Source organism: Centroberyx affinis, unplaced genomic scaffold (assembly GCF_046629955.1).
Source record: "Centroberyx affinis isolate AG114_WGS23_722 - 3 ecotype Tasmania unplaced genomic scaffold, CSIRO-AGI_Caff_v1 ptg002386l_1, whole genome shotgun sequence".
Lineage (NCBI taxonomy): Eukaryota > Metazoa > Chordata > Actinopteri > Beryciformes > Berycidae > Centroberyx > Centroberyx affinis.
This window is the reverse complement of record NW_027280641.1, coordinates 10,001-26,474: the sequence shown is the minus strand read 5'-3', so window position 1 is coordinate 26,474 and position 16,474 is coordinate 10,001. Positions and strand designations below refer to the sequence as shown.

The following is a 16,474-nucleotide window of genomic DNA, read 5'->3' as shown; positions in this document are numbered from 1 at the left end:
TCACGGCTTCTGCAGCAGTCCCTCCCACTGGATGGGCTGGGAGAAGACCTCTCTCTCCAGCCACATCTCGTAGCTGTAGTGGAAGTCCTCGGGCAGCTCGACGCGCTGTCCCAGCACGCTCTGCAGGCAGTTGTCCACGGGGGCAAACTCCCCGTTCTGGTTCTTGTCGTAGCGGCGGCTGTTGAACTTCTCGATGCTCTCCCGCAGGGCGCACTCCTCCGCCTGGAAGTCCCACGGCCGCGCGTCGATGTCTGGGAGGAGAGGAGGGGGGAGAGAGGGGGAGAATCAAACTCACTGACGCTTCTCTTGAGGAACGCTTTAATATTCATGCATTGTGCATTATAGATATATATATATATATATGTTAACATAAGGGTGCAGTGTCCAACAGCTAGGTGACCTATCAGTGTCCTTGAGCTGAAGTCTGCATAGGAGCGTCAGCAAAATGCCTAAAATGTAAATGTAAAATTCTGATATTAACTTTTTCTTACTGATGGCACAAAATGCAAAACACATTCAGGAAACATATCCCCGAGGAATGCTGAAGTAAAACTGTTTTTGCATTAATTATATGGATATATAATTGGTTCTCTGCAGTGAATAGCTGTTGCTTCAGTGGGGAATGCGTATGGAGGAGGAAACACTTAACAAAATTGGGTTTGTGATCAATGATTAAATAGATATTACAACATCCAGCTATATCCTAATTTTCTTCGATATCCAAACATTTTTCCCCTCTCCCTCTCTCTCTCTCTCTCTTTCTGCCTCTATCCATCTCTCTCTCTAACACTCGTGGTGACAGATCGCTTGCTCTCCCGCAAGGGACCGTGACCCTGAGTGTCCCCTTTCTCTGTTGCTATGGCAACACATCCCCGACTGTTCACCAATGACTGCACGGGCATTTCATTTCACACACACACATATGCACATAATCCCACACAGACAGATACATAAACCTACACGCACACACACGCACACACACACACTATTAGCTATAAAACATCCTGTAAATCAGGCAATTAGCATTTATTAACCCGACATGTCATGTTCACACAGTCACCTTGGGTAAATGTATTCTTTTTTCCACCTTCAATAATAGAGTCAGTGGCTTCTATTTATCAACCCTGTGTGAGTGCAGAGTGGGACTGCTGGGACCAGTGAACTTCATGATGATTTCATCTATTAAGATCTGAAAAGCCAAACTAAGTTAGGGCTCCAGGAGGATAACAAATTAGGGCCGGTGTGTATTCTGGGCATTACTGTACTCACTATTTCCCAAATCTAGGCTGAGCTCCAAAGCTTCTGAAGACATTAGGCTGGCAGACGCTGTACAAGCCTTTGAGACTCTTTTTTAAAGCTGTTTTTCATTAAGGCTGCGCTAGGCAAGAGTTTTATGTAACAATGCACCTGTCTCATCACCATAAATCACAGCAATAGAGCGTCCCATCCCTACTAATTGAGACGTCATAAATTTGCTCTATTTGCCCTAATGAAATTCTGCTGTCAGGTCTGGACACTGGCTGGAAATGTTCTTTGTGCACAGAAAGTGACGAATCGAATCTTAAGATCAAAATCCTAAACTTTATGCTAAACAGCAGCCAGCGAGTTCTCTGTCTCTCTGAGAAAAATCAACTCACCAGCGATGGCTGAACTGCAGCCAAATAACTTTTTTCACCGTCTCCACCAGCAGAAACAAATCTAGGTCCCTGGAGTGTGCAGCTTACTGATGTCATGTTAAATGATTTCTGGGTAAAGAAGTACTTCAAACCTTCAAAAATTCAAACAATTATCTCTTGCTGAGACTTTGAGTCGCCAAAGTGTGCAGTTGCCTAGTGCGGCTTTAAGTTGGAGCTTTATTATATAACATGTTTGCATTGTATTTGCACTGATTTTGAGTTGCTGAGATTTGAATTGTCCTCCTTCATTAGATTATTATTTAAGTTTTCAATACCCTTCATTTTAATAGGTATTCTGTAGATATGTAGCTTATTGCTGTTACTTTGTAGTGTTTTATCAATGTTGATGTAATCGATTTCAAATGTTGTTAGATTTCTTTATTTCTTAATGACACAGTGTAACTTGTGTTCTTCATGAATCCGGTTCCTCTGGCTGATTCTCACCATTTCCGTATGCCCAGTCGTCATTGAGCCTGTGGCGGACCTTCTGGTAGATGGCTGACATGGTCTTCATGTTGCTCTTCCTCCACTGGCGGCCCAGGTACTTGGTCTGGATCTTGAGCAGCTTCAGGACGTAGAGCTGCATCATGGCCTGCTTCACCTTCAGAGCTCTCTTCAGAATGGGGGCAGACTTGAACACCACCAGCATCTGATGGGGAACAGGGAAGGGGAGCATGTTTGACTGGATGTGATATTAACTGGAAAGACTGATGGGGAGAAAAAGGAAGGGCAGGAGTGAGGGATTGAGGAAGACTGGGGAAAGCTGTGGACAAAACAGAGGCACAACGCAAAAAATGTCTTCTTAACAAGACATTTAATCGAGTAGTCTTAAAATCTTGATTTCCTTAAAACAAATGCAAAAATTCTGCCAGTGGGGTGAGATAATTTCACTTGTTTCCAATGCAGTTTAATCTGTTTTGAGATTTTTCTTGAAACAAGTACCAATATCTTGAAATAAGGCAGATCCATCCACTAGTTTCACTTGTTTTAAGAAAAAACTCAACACTTGACAAAATGACATATAAGATATATATATTTTTTTTTTTGCAGTGGATGAAAATGTGTTTCCCAAGGCTCTACTGCTGTGTGAGAGCAGATTTACTCACCATGGTCCTGGAGTGTTTCCACTTGGTCAGCTTGTTAAGGATCCTCAGCAGGTTGATGCAGGAGAACAGATTCCTCCAGCAGAATTGGTTGCTGTCTCCCGCTTCCTAGAGGCACACACACACACACACACACACACACACACACACACACATACATACAGGTCAAATTGACACGGGAAGGGAACTTTCCAAGTTGACCTTCATCTAGTGCGGACCAAGCGGATGTCAAGCCAGCAGCATTTTGACTCACCAGGCTTTCAGCTGTGAGCTCAGGCATCTCATGGACCACACAGTGGGGGAAGTCCAGCACACATATACTGCAATGAGAACACACACACACACACACACACACACACACACACACACACACACACACACACACACATATATAAGAAGCAGTAGACAGGTTACCTCACATACCAACATACTGCTGTATATCACTCTCCTTGACTTTCTGTACATTATTTTGTGCCACAAAAGGATTCAAATGCAGACATAGGCTCAGTTCTTTCATCAGCAGGGGAAGATTTCTGCCATCTAGAGTGTGGCATAAGGATTTTTTTTCCCCATTCACAACTGAACCCCCTATCTTGGGATTGCCACGGCGATGCCATCTGTGCCATCTTCCACAGCCTGCTGATACACATTAATGTGGCCTAGCAGTCACGCCCCTATTTAGTTATCTTGTACTGTAATTCCTGCAGGTCGTGCAAGACAAAGCCTCCACTACTGTTGCTATGAGAATATTGAAATTGGAAGGACTGTGCTGTTTTGCCACAATGTGACATATTTTTTACTTTTCGCTCTCGATGCTCTGAGTGCTCTCAGTGCTGATGGGAACATGCAGCACTCTTTCCTGTTGGAAATACTGCCAGAAGGTGTCAGTACTGTGTGGAGAGGTTCCTGATGTACACACAGTCCTGAGTCGTGAGTGTTAGAGCTTAGTTTGTCTCCAAACAACTGACAGCAGTGCAAGGAGTTGGATGTGATATTGAGAGAAAATGAGGATCCTACCTGTTTTTGGCACTGATATAGGACATGATGTTCTGGTTGAAGAACTTGAGGATGAGTGGGATGCAGTTGGCAAACACCAGGTGCTGGGAGACGATCTCAAACTGCAGGAAAGGAGGAGGCAGCAGGGAGGAACAGTGGTTAGGGAGACTGTCCTGTAACCGGAAGATCATAGGTTTGATCCCTGCAACACCCAAAGTGTCCACCAGCTGCCAAGTGTCCCGGAGCAAGACATTCAACCCTTCACTCATTGTAAGTCAGTGTGGATAGGAGCATCAGCTAACTGTCTGAAAATGTAAATGTACTTTCCTCACAAAGCTCCAAGCACGACTCTGTCTCTTCTTGTGTCTCTCTCTCTCTCTCTAACTATCAAATGAAGAAGAAATACCATAAAAATAACTGTTATCCTTGCTGTTCGTGGTTATAATTCTTCTCTGGCCATAAAGCAATTATTTATTTTTTTAGGCCGTGTTAAGGACATTTCTCATAGACGATGATGTTACTGAGATATCATCTTAAAAACCCTGGCAGAGGAAAATCCATAGCTTTCAAAAGAATAGAAGAAAAGAATAATGCTCTGGCCTATTAGACTCCCGTATTATTGATGAGCTTTCTGTGTGGGGCAAAGGTCAAGGGAAGGGGGATTTCTATTCGAATGTGGCAGCAATGCAAATCCTTCCCCTCGTCCAAGAAACGCCAAGATTTAAAAACAAGAGCGATTATACTGCTGAATCTGTCATCAGTTCAAATTTCAGTATTTTAATTGACTGCGGTAGTGAAAAATGTATTATAGATGCCAGTGTATTGTCCTGTTGTCTGCGTGTAAAGATTCCTTGGTGGGCTCAGGAGGTTTATAAAGGAGGATTCATCCAATGTATTCACCCTTCAAGGCGAACAACACAATGCCTGTGTGGCAGTCAATCAAGTCAAGGGACTGATTGACACGACTGATCTTTTCGGCTGCATTCTGCCTCTGTATTTGATGCTATATGCTAATGCACCTGTCTGTTCTTCTGTGTGTATTCTCTTCTGTGTGTATTCTCTTCTGTGTGTATTCTCCTTTTCTGGCAACAGAGGGCGCTACCACTATAACTGTACAGTACAGCCAGTTCAGAGAGTGTGAAAGCATCTACCTTCCTAGCAACAGAAAACACCCCGTCCCCATCCTGTACTGAAGCCATTCCACAACATGGTGGGTTATTTGATTTGGGCATATAGCCAATATTGACTAAAGCACTCCATACTGAATAATGTTTGTTTTGAGAGAGCGAGAGAGAGAGAGAGAGAGAGAGAGAGAGAGAGAGAGGGAGAGAGGGAGAGAGGGAGGGAGAGAGAGAGCAAGAGAGAGGGAGAGAGAGAGAGAGAGAGAGAGAGAGAGAGAGAGACTATTTTCTTACAGCTGAGGACAAGTACTGCTGATATGCTGGGGAAATATAACAGGATATTAACTCCTTGAAATAGGACCTAAATCCTCTTTAAATTTGATATATCTTAGAAGGTGATGCTCTCTCTCTCTCTCTCTCTCTCTCTCTCTCTCTCTCTTTCTCTCTCTCTCTCTCTCCCTCTCTCTCTCTCTCTCTCTCTTACTGTCTATATGGAGATAAATAGAGCACAAACTGTGTCTATCAGTCTAGCGCAGGAAGATTCAATGTAATGGGGGTCTGAAGGTGGGGGGTGGGGAGGAGGATGAAAGAGGGGGAAAGCAATGGAACGGTTGACCTGGTAATCGCAGAGGTGGAGGATGGCGGAGGTAGCATGGGGGGAGGTGAACAGCTTATAGAAGGGGAGGGGGCGGGGCAAGATGGAGAAGGAGGAGAAAAGGGGGATAAATGGAAGAGAGGCTGAGGCAGAATAAAGATGCTGATGTGAAGTGCCTGTTGCAGGCAGAGATGGAGATGTGTGTGTGTGTGTGTGTGTGTGTGTGTGTGTGTGCTAACCTGATAGATGTGGTTGAGTTTGAAGTGTTTGAGCAGCAGCAGCAGCAGAGCAGAGATGGCCTTGACGATGATTTCCTTGTGACGGTTCACATCGATGCCCAGCTTCATGCTCTGCAGGACGGTGATACTGCAGAGACACACAGACATTCATTTTCGGCTGTAATTTGTCAAATGGAAAATTCAAAGGTGTTCATGTCTGTAAAAAGACAGCCTTGCTACAAATGAGGAAATAGTATAGCTGGTGTCAGTTATAGTATATTAATCATACATTTGTTGTCAATATAAGAATATTTCATTAGGTTTCCAGAGTACTAGTGTTCAGAGATTGTATAGTGCTTAATTAAGACCTCCACTTTTGGAATAACATGTACTCAGCTGGCCTAGGATCAAATCCCAACAAATCACACCTTTTCTCCAGTGTCTTCCCTACTTTGTCTCTCTCTCAGCCTTGCTACTGTGTCAATAAGAGGAAATAAATAAATATAGCAATACAAAAATACCAAAAGGAGAGGACTGTCCACTCTTCTTTTAAAAACAAGCAGATTTAGTCCCCTAGTGCATATTGAACATTTTGCTAGCTAATGGTAGAGCTAGCTAAAAATTTCAAAACATGATGAAAAAGTCAAAATTTCAGCCATAAACCATGTTAGACAGGGTTTTGACTTGTGACCAAATATAATTTATTAATCTAGCAGGAAATTCTCTTTTGACCCTCTGGTTGAGAGCGAGGGGGAGCTAGCTAATCTAGCACCCCATTGCATCCCATTGCCCAAAAATAAAATAGGATATGTATTTCCAATTGTATTCCAATAGTAAAAATCTTTCCTCAGATGTTGATATGAATAGTCAGAGGAGAGAATATTTCTCTCTGAATACAAGAGGATTGCAGGAGTTGTGTGAAAACTTGCAGCTTAAGGTGTGAAAATTCATAGAAGGTTAAATTACAAAACTATTACTTCCTATTATGAACTAAATACTGCCCAATAAACACCAGACATGATTTGTAGAGAATGATGTTTTAAGTGTAGTAAACGGTGATGAAGTTTGATAGCGTACAGGTGTCTCAGCCCCTGAATTTGGCTCTTGATGTCAGCTGCACCATATAACAGCAGCGCCATGGGAGAAAGATTTATAGAGTACTCTAGTCTTTCTACTTACGGCATCTCCTCAGGCAGTACATCAGCCAAGATGTTAATAGAGTCGGTTTTGGCTTTGGAGGTTGGGGCCGCGGCCAGCAGCAGCTTCAGAAGGGCAATCTGAGACAGGACAGAATACAACACGCTAAAGCAAAATAATGACACTTCACTATCTGTTTGGCTAGAGTTGTTTAGCCCACAGAGATATATCTTGTCGAGTAAACTGTGGGATCTGCTTCAACAACATTTCAAGACCTGAGACTATCCAAATTCTTTTTTTTTCCAGACTTGCATAAGAAACCTGTTTCCAATCTAATTTCATTCCACTGTCCTTGAAGATATTGCACCAAAAGCTACATTTGAAGCCAGATTCAAAGTCATGTTTAGCGAGAGCTCTCTTTGAAGCAGGATGAAAACACACATTTTATATTGTATAATGTGTTTAAAGGGCTGAAAAACACTAGGAAGGATTATGGAAAATGCCAGATGGTGGTTTGATTGGTGACCATATCAAACAAGCAATATTGCCAATCATTAGACGATAAATAGTATCAGGAAAAACAGCGGTCTTGTCGTCGATCAGTCGAGCCACTCACCACATACTGGGAGAGGTTAGGAAGCATGCCCAGGTACAGCATCTCCGCCGGCGTCTCCTCCACCTCCTCCTCACCCTACACAACACAACACACACAAACCGTCACACACACACAAACACACACACACACACAAATACACACATGAATTCAACACTTAATGGAAACTTCACGCTTTGCAAGGATACAGTTTACAGCTTGTTGGTATGTATTTTTATGGCTTGTCATGCATGAGAAGCCATATTTTCAAAGAGGGAAGTCATACAAATAAAAAAATCTATGCATGGTGGCATTACTGACCAGAGTCATTGGACACTGTTGTAGATCCTCCTCTCTCTTGATCTGGACCTCAGCAATGGAGACATATTTGTGCTGGAGGAAGAGAAAGAAACAAGGCTGTAACGAGTGGATAGGGAGCGTTACAAAGGGTACACTCTTAAAAAAGTATGTGTCACTTTCAAAACATCTGTATGTGTAGTTTGGGATGACACACATTTGTGTAAATTTTCTTACATATGTTAATAACACGTTATGTTGTATTATGTTATGTTATGTTATGTTATGTTATGTTATGTTATGTTATGTTATGTAGTCTTGAAAAATATCACAAATGTGTTTTACAAAACTAGACACATGGATATGTTGAAGCTGATACACATTTAAGAGTGTATAATGTACTGTATGGCTTTGAATAAAAATCTGCATATGAAGGGTAAATTTCAAAATGCTCTTTATCTTGATGTGTGATATGCTAAGACAGCTAATAGATTCAATAATCCTTTCGTTAGAGTAGTTATCTATACATATACAGTATATATATACAGTATATATATAAAAGATGCAAGACGTGTTAATTAGAATTGTTGATTGATGACCAGAAGGGTATTTCTCGGTGTAACTATACTTTTCCGTCTGTTAAAAAGAGAGGTATGGATTTCTAAGTGGGATGTCAATGTCTGGGGTTTCAGCAGTGAGAGAGTATTGATTAAGAAAATGGAGAGGGAGAAGGACAGAAGATTTGTGTGTGTGTGTGTGTGTGTGTGTGTGTGTGCCCCCACATGTATGTGTATGAGTGATTGAACGAGCCAGAGAGTGAGAAATATAGTGAGAATAAGAAAGTGAAAAAGATAGCAAAGAAAAGAGAGGCAACAGGAGGTATTGATTTCCCTCCTCACCTGTTTAAGAGTCTTGACGCTCTCATGGATGGGTCTAGGCAAGCCCACCAGTGTCTCAGTGTCACTAGAAAACAATGAACCTTTGTTTAAAAAATAAATTAGAAACAACATGAAATGTACTGAAAGTAAATCTGAAATTCTAACTCCTCAGCTTAAAAAAATCGAATTGCTCCAAATAAGAACATCTATTTTTCCTGTGAATGATTTCTTTGTTTTATTATAATGAATGATGTGAGGATAACATCTTCTCGTCTCCAGTGAAATACCTACTTTCCCAGAGTAAAGCCGATGAACTTGTTTCTACTGGTCTCTAGGAAGTGCTCGATGTCTTTCTCCCTGTGAACAGGCAGACAGCTTTGTGAGGCTACGGTCGCTTTCAACACGACCAAGGACAGCTGCTGCCAGAGGTCTGTATTTCAACACGCATCCAACCAGCCGCTTTTTGTAACAGGAGCGTTCTCATGCATACACACACCCACACAAACCCACACACCAGCACACAGTGTACTGCATTAGCTTTCTCAAATCTCATCAGTCACACTGTGTGCTGCCGCTCTGTGTGAAGGGTTCAGAGCCTCCTACTGATCAGCACTTAATCAACCCAGCATGTTGCTGTGCTCTGCTTCAAGGGTATACACACACACACACACACACACACACACAGCTACAAACACACAACCTTAACAGTAGGGTTTGCTGAGGTAAATACACAATACAAGTTTGCTGATAATAAGAAATGGATGATAAATGCTGTGCTATAATTCGTTCACTAGTGGCCCTCGCTTCTCTCCGCTCTCCATCTCGGATGAATTATTCATGTCCCCAAAGCAGCGGCACCCTGCAGAGACACACAGGCTACTTTCTCTAATATACAGATGGAGAACATACTGCTGGAGGAAAAGTGGGGAGGGATAACAGAGAGAGGGTTTTTAGATTTTGTTTTAACTTCTGATATGGTGTATCAGGGTGGGAAATTGACACCAGCTGCCAGCCAAACGGTGGTAGGCTGTGGCTGTGGGTGGTAAGTTTGTGTACTATTGTGTAGGTTCTGTTCTAAAAATTGTATCGGCTAGAACAACAGTGAAAGTGTTTTTATTTGGGATGTACTAGCCATTGTGGCTGCTGCACTGGATGCATAGTAGGGCATATTGCAGCATACAGTGATTTGGATTCAAGTCACTGAAGGAGGAAATTCATTATAGAAACCTCCTGAACAAAGCGGTGATGCTTTTGTGGAGTGATGCCTGTGTAAATAATGCACATTATTCATAGAAATATCTCACCCTACCTGTTTTCATTGCTATTTTGTATAGGATCAGTGACTATGTATTAATTGAACAATTCAAATTACAAGAGAGCATTTTGAAGCCTTGTTTCAAAGTTTGAGGACAGGCAAAGACTGTATATAATTGAGATATTCAAATGTTATCGTCTCAAAAGGTCACCAGTCAGTGTGACAGGTGACTCCTTATTGATTTATCCACCAAAGACAAATTTCACTGGCATTTGGCACTAGGCGGGTATTCATTTCGCAACCTGAGTGCTGCCATTTGAAACTAAGTTAGAAATTCAAACTAAGCAATCACATTGACAAATTATAAGCTAATAAATGCCAAATTCTCCCTGTAAGGTTGAACAGTCAGTGTTTAATTTGAGCCCCGGGTTCAATTCCAAATCGTCCCAGAACTGAGAGGAGTAACTTTTACCCTGGCAGATGTAGACAAAGTTACTGACCGGATGTGTTCCTGTGAAGCTTAATGGCTAAAACATTTATACACTCATGGCAGGTTTTAGATATACAGATTGCATGATGCTCATGTTATGTCTGTACGGTGAGGGAAGCATGTGCCCTGCAGTAGATGATAAACTAGCTGTCGCTGCCTCACCTGACTTTAGGGGCCCAGGGAAGGCCCTTGGGGAAGTTGACCCTCTCTGTGGGGGGTCTGAGGGGGGGCGGAGGCGGAGGGGGCTGGATGATGACATCACGGTCCATGGGGTCCACCTCGCCCTCGATGCCGCTGTCCACGTCCTCTGGGTCCTCCTCCTCGTCGCGGGCGTCGTCGTTCTTGAAGGGGTCCCGCTCGTTGTACGTGTCCAGGCTGTCCTGCTTGACCAGGGGCTGGGAGAGAGGACAGGGAGTCAGCCGCACCGGGAGGCTAACACACACACACGCACACACACACACAGAGGCTGTTCATGTCAACATCTGAACCAGGGTGACGTTACCCATGAGCACACACCGAGGAATTACTTACCCATCCCATTTCCTAAATTTAAAGTGGGAAAATGGCAAAACTGAGCTCAGATTAGCATCTATAAACAACTAGACACAAGTCCCCCACATCAACTGGGACCTTTATCTGACAGTGTATAGAAGCCTTTAACTTGCTGGAAAAAATCACTAATTGCAATACTCTAGGACTGGAATAATTTGTGTTTTTTATTTGGAAGAGGTCAAGTTAAAGGAGACTACCGGTGTTATATAGAGTTACAGCCCATTTACTACTATCTACATCTAATTTATATTTCCCCCAATCATATTGTTTTGCAGGGCAATACATAATTTTATTTTTTTAACATTTACTTTAAAATACAAATTACAGTGTCAAACCTAGCTTGTAATTAACTGCTGTCCCGCCTAACAAAGATGCCCCAAAGAAGAAGAAATGGATGTGACAATAAAGTTTGTAAGGCAACATGTTTTGAGGGATTATTTCCTGAAGGAGACTTCCATCTCTTCCTGTGTGTGTCTGGTGACTGACAGAAAGCAGAGCGCAACGTAATGCACACACTGATATGAAAACTTGGGCACAATGAAATAACGATAAAACAGAAACTTTGACAAAACCGTATTAAGGCTTCATGTTTACTGTGATGGATTATCTAGCTCGGGCAATTTTCAAGTCTGTGCAAGTTGCTTTTTATACTGTACAAGAAGGAATTGCAGCAAATGGCTTCTGAAGGAAAATGATTCCCAATATCTCCCACTATGTGCTGACACCACTAGGAATAATGTAAAGTACAGGGGCAAACCAGACGATTGGCACAAACTTAAAAAGCACCGGTATTATCCTTTAACTCACTTCTTGGACCGTATATCAAAAAGAACACTGCCATGTTGGAAACTGGAGAATTATCAAAAGCCTGGAAGAGCTTCTCATCACTCAGTTACTGATCTGCTGATTCTTCCTCCAAGTGGGAGAAAATGTAACTTTCCACAGCAACCGCAAGCAACATTTCTGATTCAACTTACCACACATCTGCATTCCAAAAGATACAGGCATAGAAATTGCAAGCAAGGCCCAACAATACTACAACTTACTTATACTGAATTGTTATCTACAAGCATCCCCATTTCAGTTCAACTGCAAAACACACACACACATACACACACGGTAACTAAGTTCAAACAGATTCTCCAAGCTAAATGAATGACCGTGGCAAGCATCAGGCATGAGGCAGCGTTACTGACATTAGTCGAGCTAGTGCAGTCAATGTATGGTGCGCCGGTGGTAGTAGTAGTAGTCGTCCAAGTGAGGAATATAGTGAGTGTAGGGAGGGAAGGAGGTGGGGGAGAAGGGAGGGAGGAGGAAGGAGGTGAAACCGTGTTGTGAGCCATTCTCTATGGAGAAGCCATTCTCTGCTAAGTGGGAGGTAAGCTGGTGTTTTTCTATCGGGGTTAAGGGACAATCGCTTTCAACCACATCCATTAAAGAGGTCAACCTGAACTCGAATACAACAATAACAACAGAAAAAACATGTTCCTGACATAGCGATCATGCTGATCTCAGTTCACCTCCTCAATGAGTGTAATTCAATGAGATCGACCCTTTACTCCAGAGTCTAGAGTGAGTGAGTGAGTTGAGGCCAAACCTGGTAGCGATGTGATGAAGACTAAAGGGGAGAGGCTACTGTTGATGTCTGCAGTGACTGGTGAGATTACTGTCTCTATGGGACAGTGGATAGTGACCGCTCCAGCCTCAATGACAACAGCCAGCAAGTCAGCCCTGTCTCTCAATCCCCACCTCATATTGAGCAGGCCGCAGTGGAGGAGGAGGAGGAGGAGAGAGGAGGAAGAGGAGGAAGGGAAGAGATAGGATGGGGCAGAAGGAGTGGGAGAGGAGAGACGAGGAAGAAGAGGGAGAGGACAAATAGGATGGGGAAGAATAATTGAGAGAGGACAGAAGACGAAGAGGAGAAATAGGATGAGGAAGAAGAAGTGGGAGAGGAGAGAGGAAGAAGAGGAGGAAGAGAAGAGATAGGATGGGGAAGAAGAAGTGGAAGAGGAGAGAGGAGGAAGACAATGATGTGAATATGAAGAAGAGGTGGAGAGTGAAATGGGGGAACATAAAAAGGAAGAGAAAGGAGAAGAGGGAGAGGGGGAAGGAGGAGGAAAATAAAGTTGAGTGGGAGAAGGACAGGGAGGGATTAGGGCAAGAAGACAGAGAGGATGAGAGAGATAGATGAGTAGCTATAAAAGGAGGAGCAAGAAGATGAAGAGCTAGAAGAGGAGAATTAGGAGGAGGAAAAGAGAGTAGAGGAAGGAGAAAATGGGGTTTGGAAAAAGGTGGAAGAGAGGATGGAAAAGGAAAAAATGGCAAATGGGAGAAGTAAGGAGAGGAAGGAGATGAGTATAAAGCGAGGATGGGTGGGAGTGAATGGAAGAGAGACTGTGAACAGAGGAGAAATGTAAAAGATCAAAAAAAGGAAAGGAAGAAAATGGAGAACAAATATGGAGTGGGGGAGAATTAGATGAAGGATCAGAGGTGAAGTGGAGTTAGTAGGGCTGCACCACCGCAGATACTGATTCTGAGTACTTAACTTTGAGTTTCCGATCCATTACTTTCACAGATTTGAATTTGAGGTCTTGATGGAGATATAATTCAATTTTCTGTGCAAGAGTATTTTTTTTATAATTACTCTTGCACAGATTATGTGTGTGAAAAAGGTAAAAAGGGCTCTCTGCTTTGATTTCTGACGTGTTAAAAGTTGCTACAGTTGCTCAAGTATCGGTACCGGTGCATCCCTAAAGGATATGATACGGTTAGGTGACAGAAGAAGGAAAGGAGAAGAGGAAGAAAGAAAGGAAGACAGGTAGAAAGGAAAGAGAAAAGAAGGTGGCGGGGTCGTAGGAGAGAAGTGCAAAAAGACTAGCTCGATGCAGAGAGAAAATGCAGAGGAAAAAAAAGAGGGAATTTGTGGGTAAAGACCTGCTTCTTGGGAAAGGGACTGTCTCCTTCCAAGCTATCAACAAAGGCACTCTGTGGGGACACAAGGAAGAGGGGCAATGAGAAACCAGAGGGCAATTAGAGAGAGAGAGAGCCTGCTGTGCGCAGTCCAGTCAAAGCTCCACAAACAAAGAGTTAGGATTCCCAAAGTCGTCCGAGCACCAAGATCACCTCTGCCTCCACTGACTTACGACGGAGAAGCGATGATGTTGGCACTAAAACACTGTTGGAAAACCCAACCTGGCACTGTTACAAAGCGTTAGAGGATGAGTTAAGGAAGGAATTAATGGAGCCTAGATTTTTTTTCTTTTTTCAGACCACTTTCCTAGAAACGGATAAAACGAAAAAAATCAGTCTTGAGGGTGAATCCATAGCAGAAAATAGATCTTAAACTATATGTGACGATATACATTTAAGTCTGTTATTTTTGTTCACCAGGTACTTTTCCTACCTGGACATTTGAATGAGCATTGTTAGCAATCCTTATTAAAATCAATGTGTAGCACCAGTAACCATTAGCAAGTATCCACTGTGTGTCTGATGGAGAAAAATCAGACTAAAAACAAAACACTGAAAGGTTGCAGTATCCCCTTAATTGTCTGCATCAGTTTAGTTAAGTTTAGTTTTTCATCTCGTGTCAGTTGAAGTTACAGTTCTGCATGTATTAGTGAAGTCTAGCTATTGTGAACAACAGGGCTCCTGCAGTAGAAAGCCACTGCAGCCAGGCTGGCAGCTAACGCCCGGGGTTAGAGGCACCAAACACATGCCCGCCATCTGTGGGACTGAGTTGGACTACCAGCTGAATGTTAGAGCACAACACACACAGTGGGTGAGCTCACACAGCTACATACAACAGCCGGGAGTGTGTGCAAAACTGTATTGGTAGCTGTGTGTGTTTGAAATGTTGTATTTCTTTTCCTAGCAATCGCTCTTACATGATCGTTCTGTCATTTGCATCATTTGCACTTCTGATTTTTGGTCAAATATCATTTTTGGTGAAGCTTATTCTACTGTTGCAATTATTGTAAGTCGTCCGGCTAAATGGCTTACATTTAAATGTTGTTGTATGTATGTTTGAAATTAAATATTTGTGTGTGCATGTCTGTGAATTTGAAGTGAACTGCTTGTGTGTATAATGTGTTTGCGTGTGAGGAAGCAAATAGGTAGTAAAGTAAGTGCTTGTGTGCATGCAAAAACTATCCATGTCTATATATCTATAAACTCTGTAAGCGTGTGTGTGTTTGTGTGTGTGTGTGTGTGTGTGTGTGTGTGTGTGTGTGTGTGTGTGTGTGTGTGTGTGTGTGTGTGTGTGTGTACCCTGCGGCTGCGGCGGCCTCTCTTCTGCTGCTGCTGCTGTTCGATGAGCTCCATGGCGGAGGCCGGGGGCGAGGCGGCTCTCATGGCCCGGACCACCTTGATGCTGTCCTCAGGTAGGGGAGGCAGGTTCAGACGCTCCCGGCCCCGAACCTTCAGCTCCTGCAGCTCCTCGAACCCCCCCAGGGTGAACTGGAGGAGACAACACAGCGCTTTACAGGCCCATGTACAGTGAAACATGGGGAAAAAAAGAGCCAGGAGGAGCAGAATGCAGCTGGTTATACCTTTATCAGTTTGTAGACTGAATCAATCAATACATTCAAGATACTATATGGTTATGTAATGGTAATAGAAGTACAAAGAAGAAGTACAAAGTAAGAAGTACAAAAGTAAACTGCACACAGAAGAACATCTACCAACAAATGCAAATACATTATATACACAAAGACACAGAAACACACAGGTACACACACATGACTTTTAGGATTAGAGTGCATGTGTCAATGTTTGAATGTATGTATGTGTATCTTGAAGCCAGGCAGGCCGTCACGAATGAGCTAGGTCCGTGCATGTGTGTTTGTGTGTGTGTGTGTGTGTGTGTTTGTGTGTGTGTATTACACTAACCAGTATGGTCTTCCAGAGCAGCAGGAGTACTTTCTTCATGGGGAAGTGCGGGGCGTTCATGCTGCAGAACTTGGTCACCATGGTGAAGAGCAGCAGGGCGAAGGGCTCTCCGCTGCACAGAGGAGAAGCTGAGGGGTGACAGGTTACATTTCATTTATTTCAAGACATTTCATTTATTTTCTTTTTTTTTTTGTTCACTTTAGAACATACTGTATGTTCTGTACTGTATGTTCTGTACAGTACTTGATGGAGGTAAGAATAAAAGGCTTACAGGAACAGATTGAAACAGATCATAACACAAAATAAAAACTAGATTTTTAAGTATGGTACTTAGTTTAAGCATTTGGTTGAAAAATATAACAAAAAATTACAGAAAATTATAACACTTTACTGACAGAACCCCCTATACTTTGGAGATACTGAATGATGAGCTTCAAGAAACATTTTTTTCCCATCTATGAAGAAAATCATGGCAATCTGTCAAAGCAGAAGTACAAATGGCACAAAAGTGCATAAAACGCAAGAAATAACACAAATATAATATCAGAGGTGTTTCACTTGTTAATTTTTACACATAAAAGAGTGACTTTACTTTCTTTTCTTTAAACAGATTCCACCCTTGATTCTTGAGCTTTAATAACACACCATGGTATGGAAAGTTAATTATCAAGTCA

General features: G+C 42.6%; 1 protein-coding gene across 1 annotated transcript in view; it reads right to left on the bottom strand.

Annotated features, from left to right (window-relative positions):
• The window catches only part of strip2 (striatin interacting protein 2), a gene marked incomplete at its 5' end in the record, with an annotated part of 21,217 nt that continues 4,743 nt past the window's right edge, over nt 1-16,474 (bottom strand). The window contains 15 exons of the mRNA XM_071533647.1: nt 1-251; nt 2,121-2,325; nt 2,783-2,887; nt 3,033-3,099; nt 3,797-3,897; nt 5,731-5,857; nt 6,889-6,986; nt 7,463-7,537; nt 7,760-7,831; nt 8,635-8,698; nt 8,905-8,970; nt 10,521-10,753; nt 13,845-13,895; nt 15,180-15,368; nt 15,801-15,928. Coding sequence (XP_071389748.1) covers nt 1-251; nt 2,121-2,325; nt 2,783-2,887; nt 3,033-3,099; nt 3,797-3,897; nt 5,731-5,857; nt 6,889-6,986; nt 7,463-7,537; nt 7,760-7,831; nt 8,635-8,698; nt 8,905-8,970; nt 10,521-10,753; nt 13,845-13,895; nt 15,180-15,368; nt 15,801-15,928 — 1,832 coding nt within the window. The remainder of the gene's footprint in view (nt 252-2,120; nt 2,326-2,782; nt 2,888-3,032; nt 3,100-3,796; nt 3,898-5,730; nt 5,858-6,888; nt 6,987-7,462; nt 7,538-7,759; nt 7,832-8,634; nt 8,699-8,904; nt 8,971-10,520; nt 10,754-13,844; nt 13,896-15,179; nt 15,369-15,800; nt 15,929-16,474) is intronic.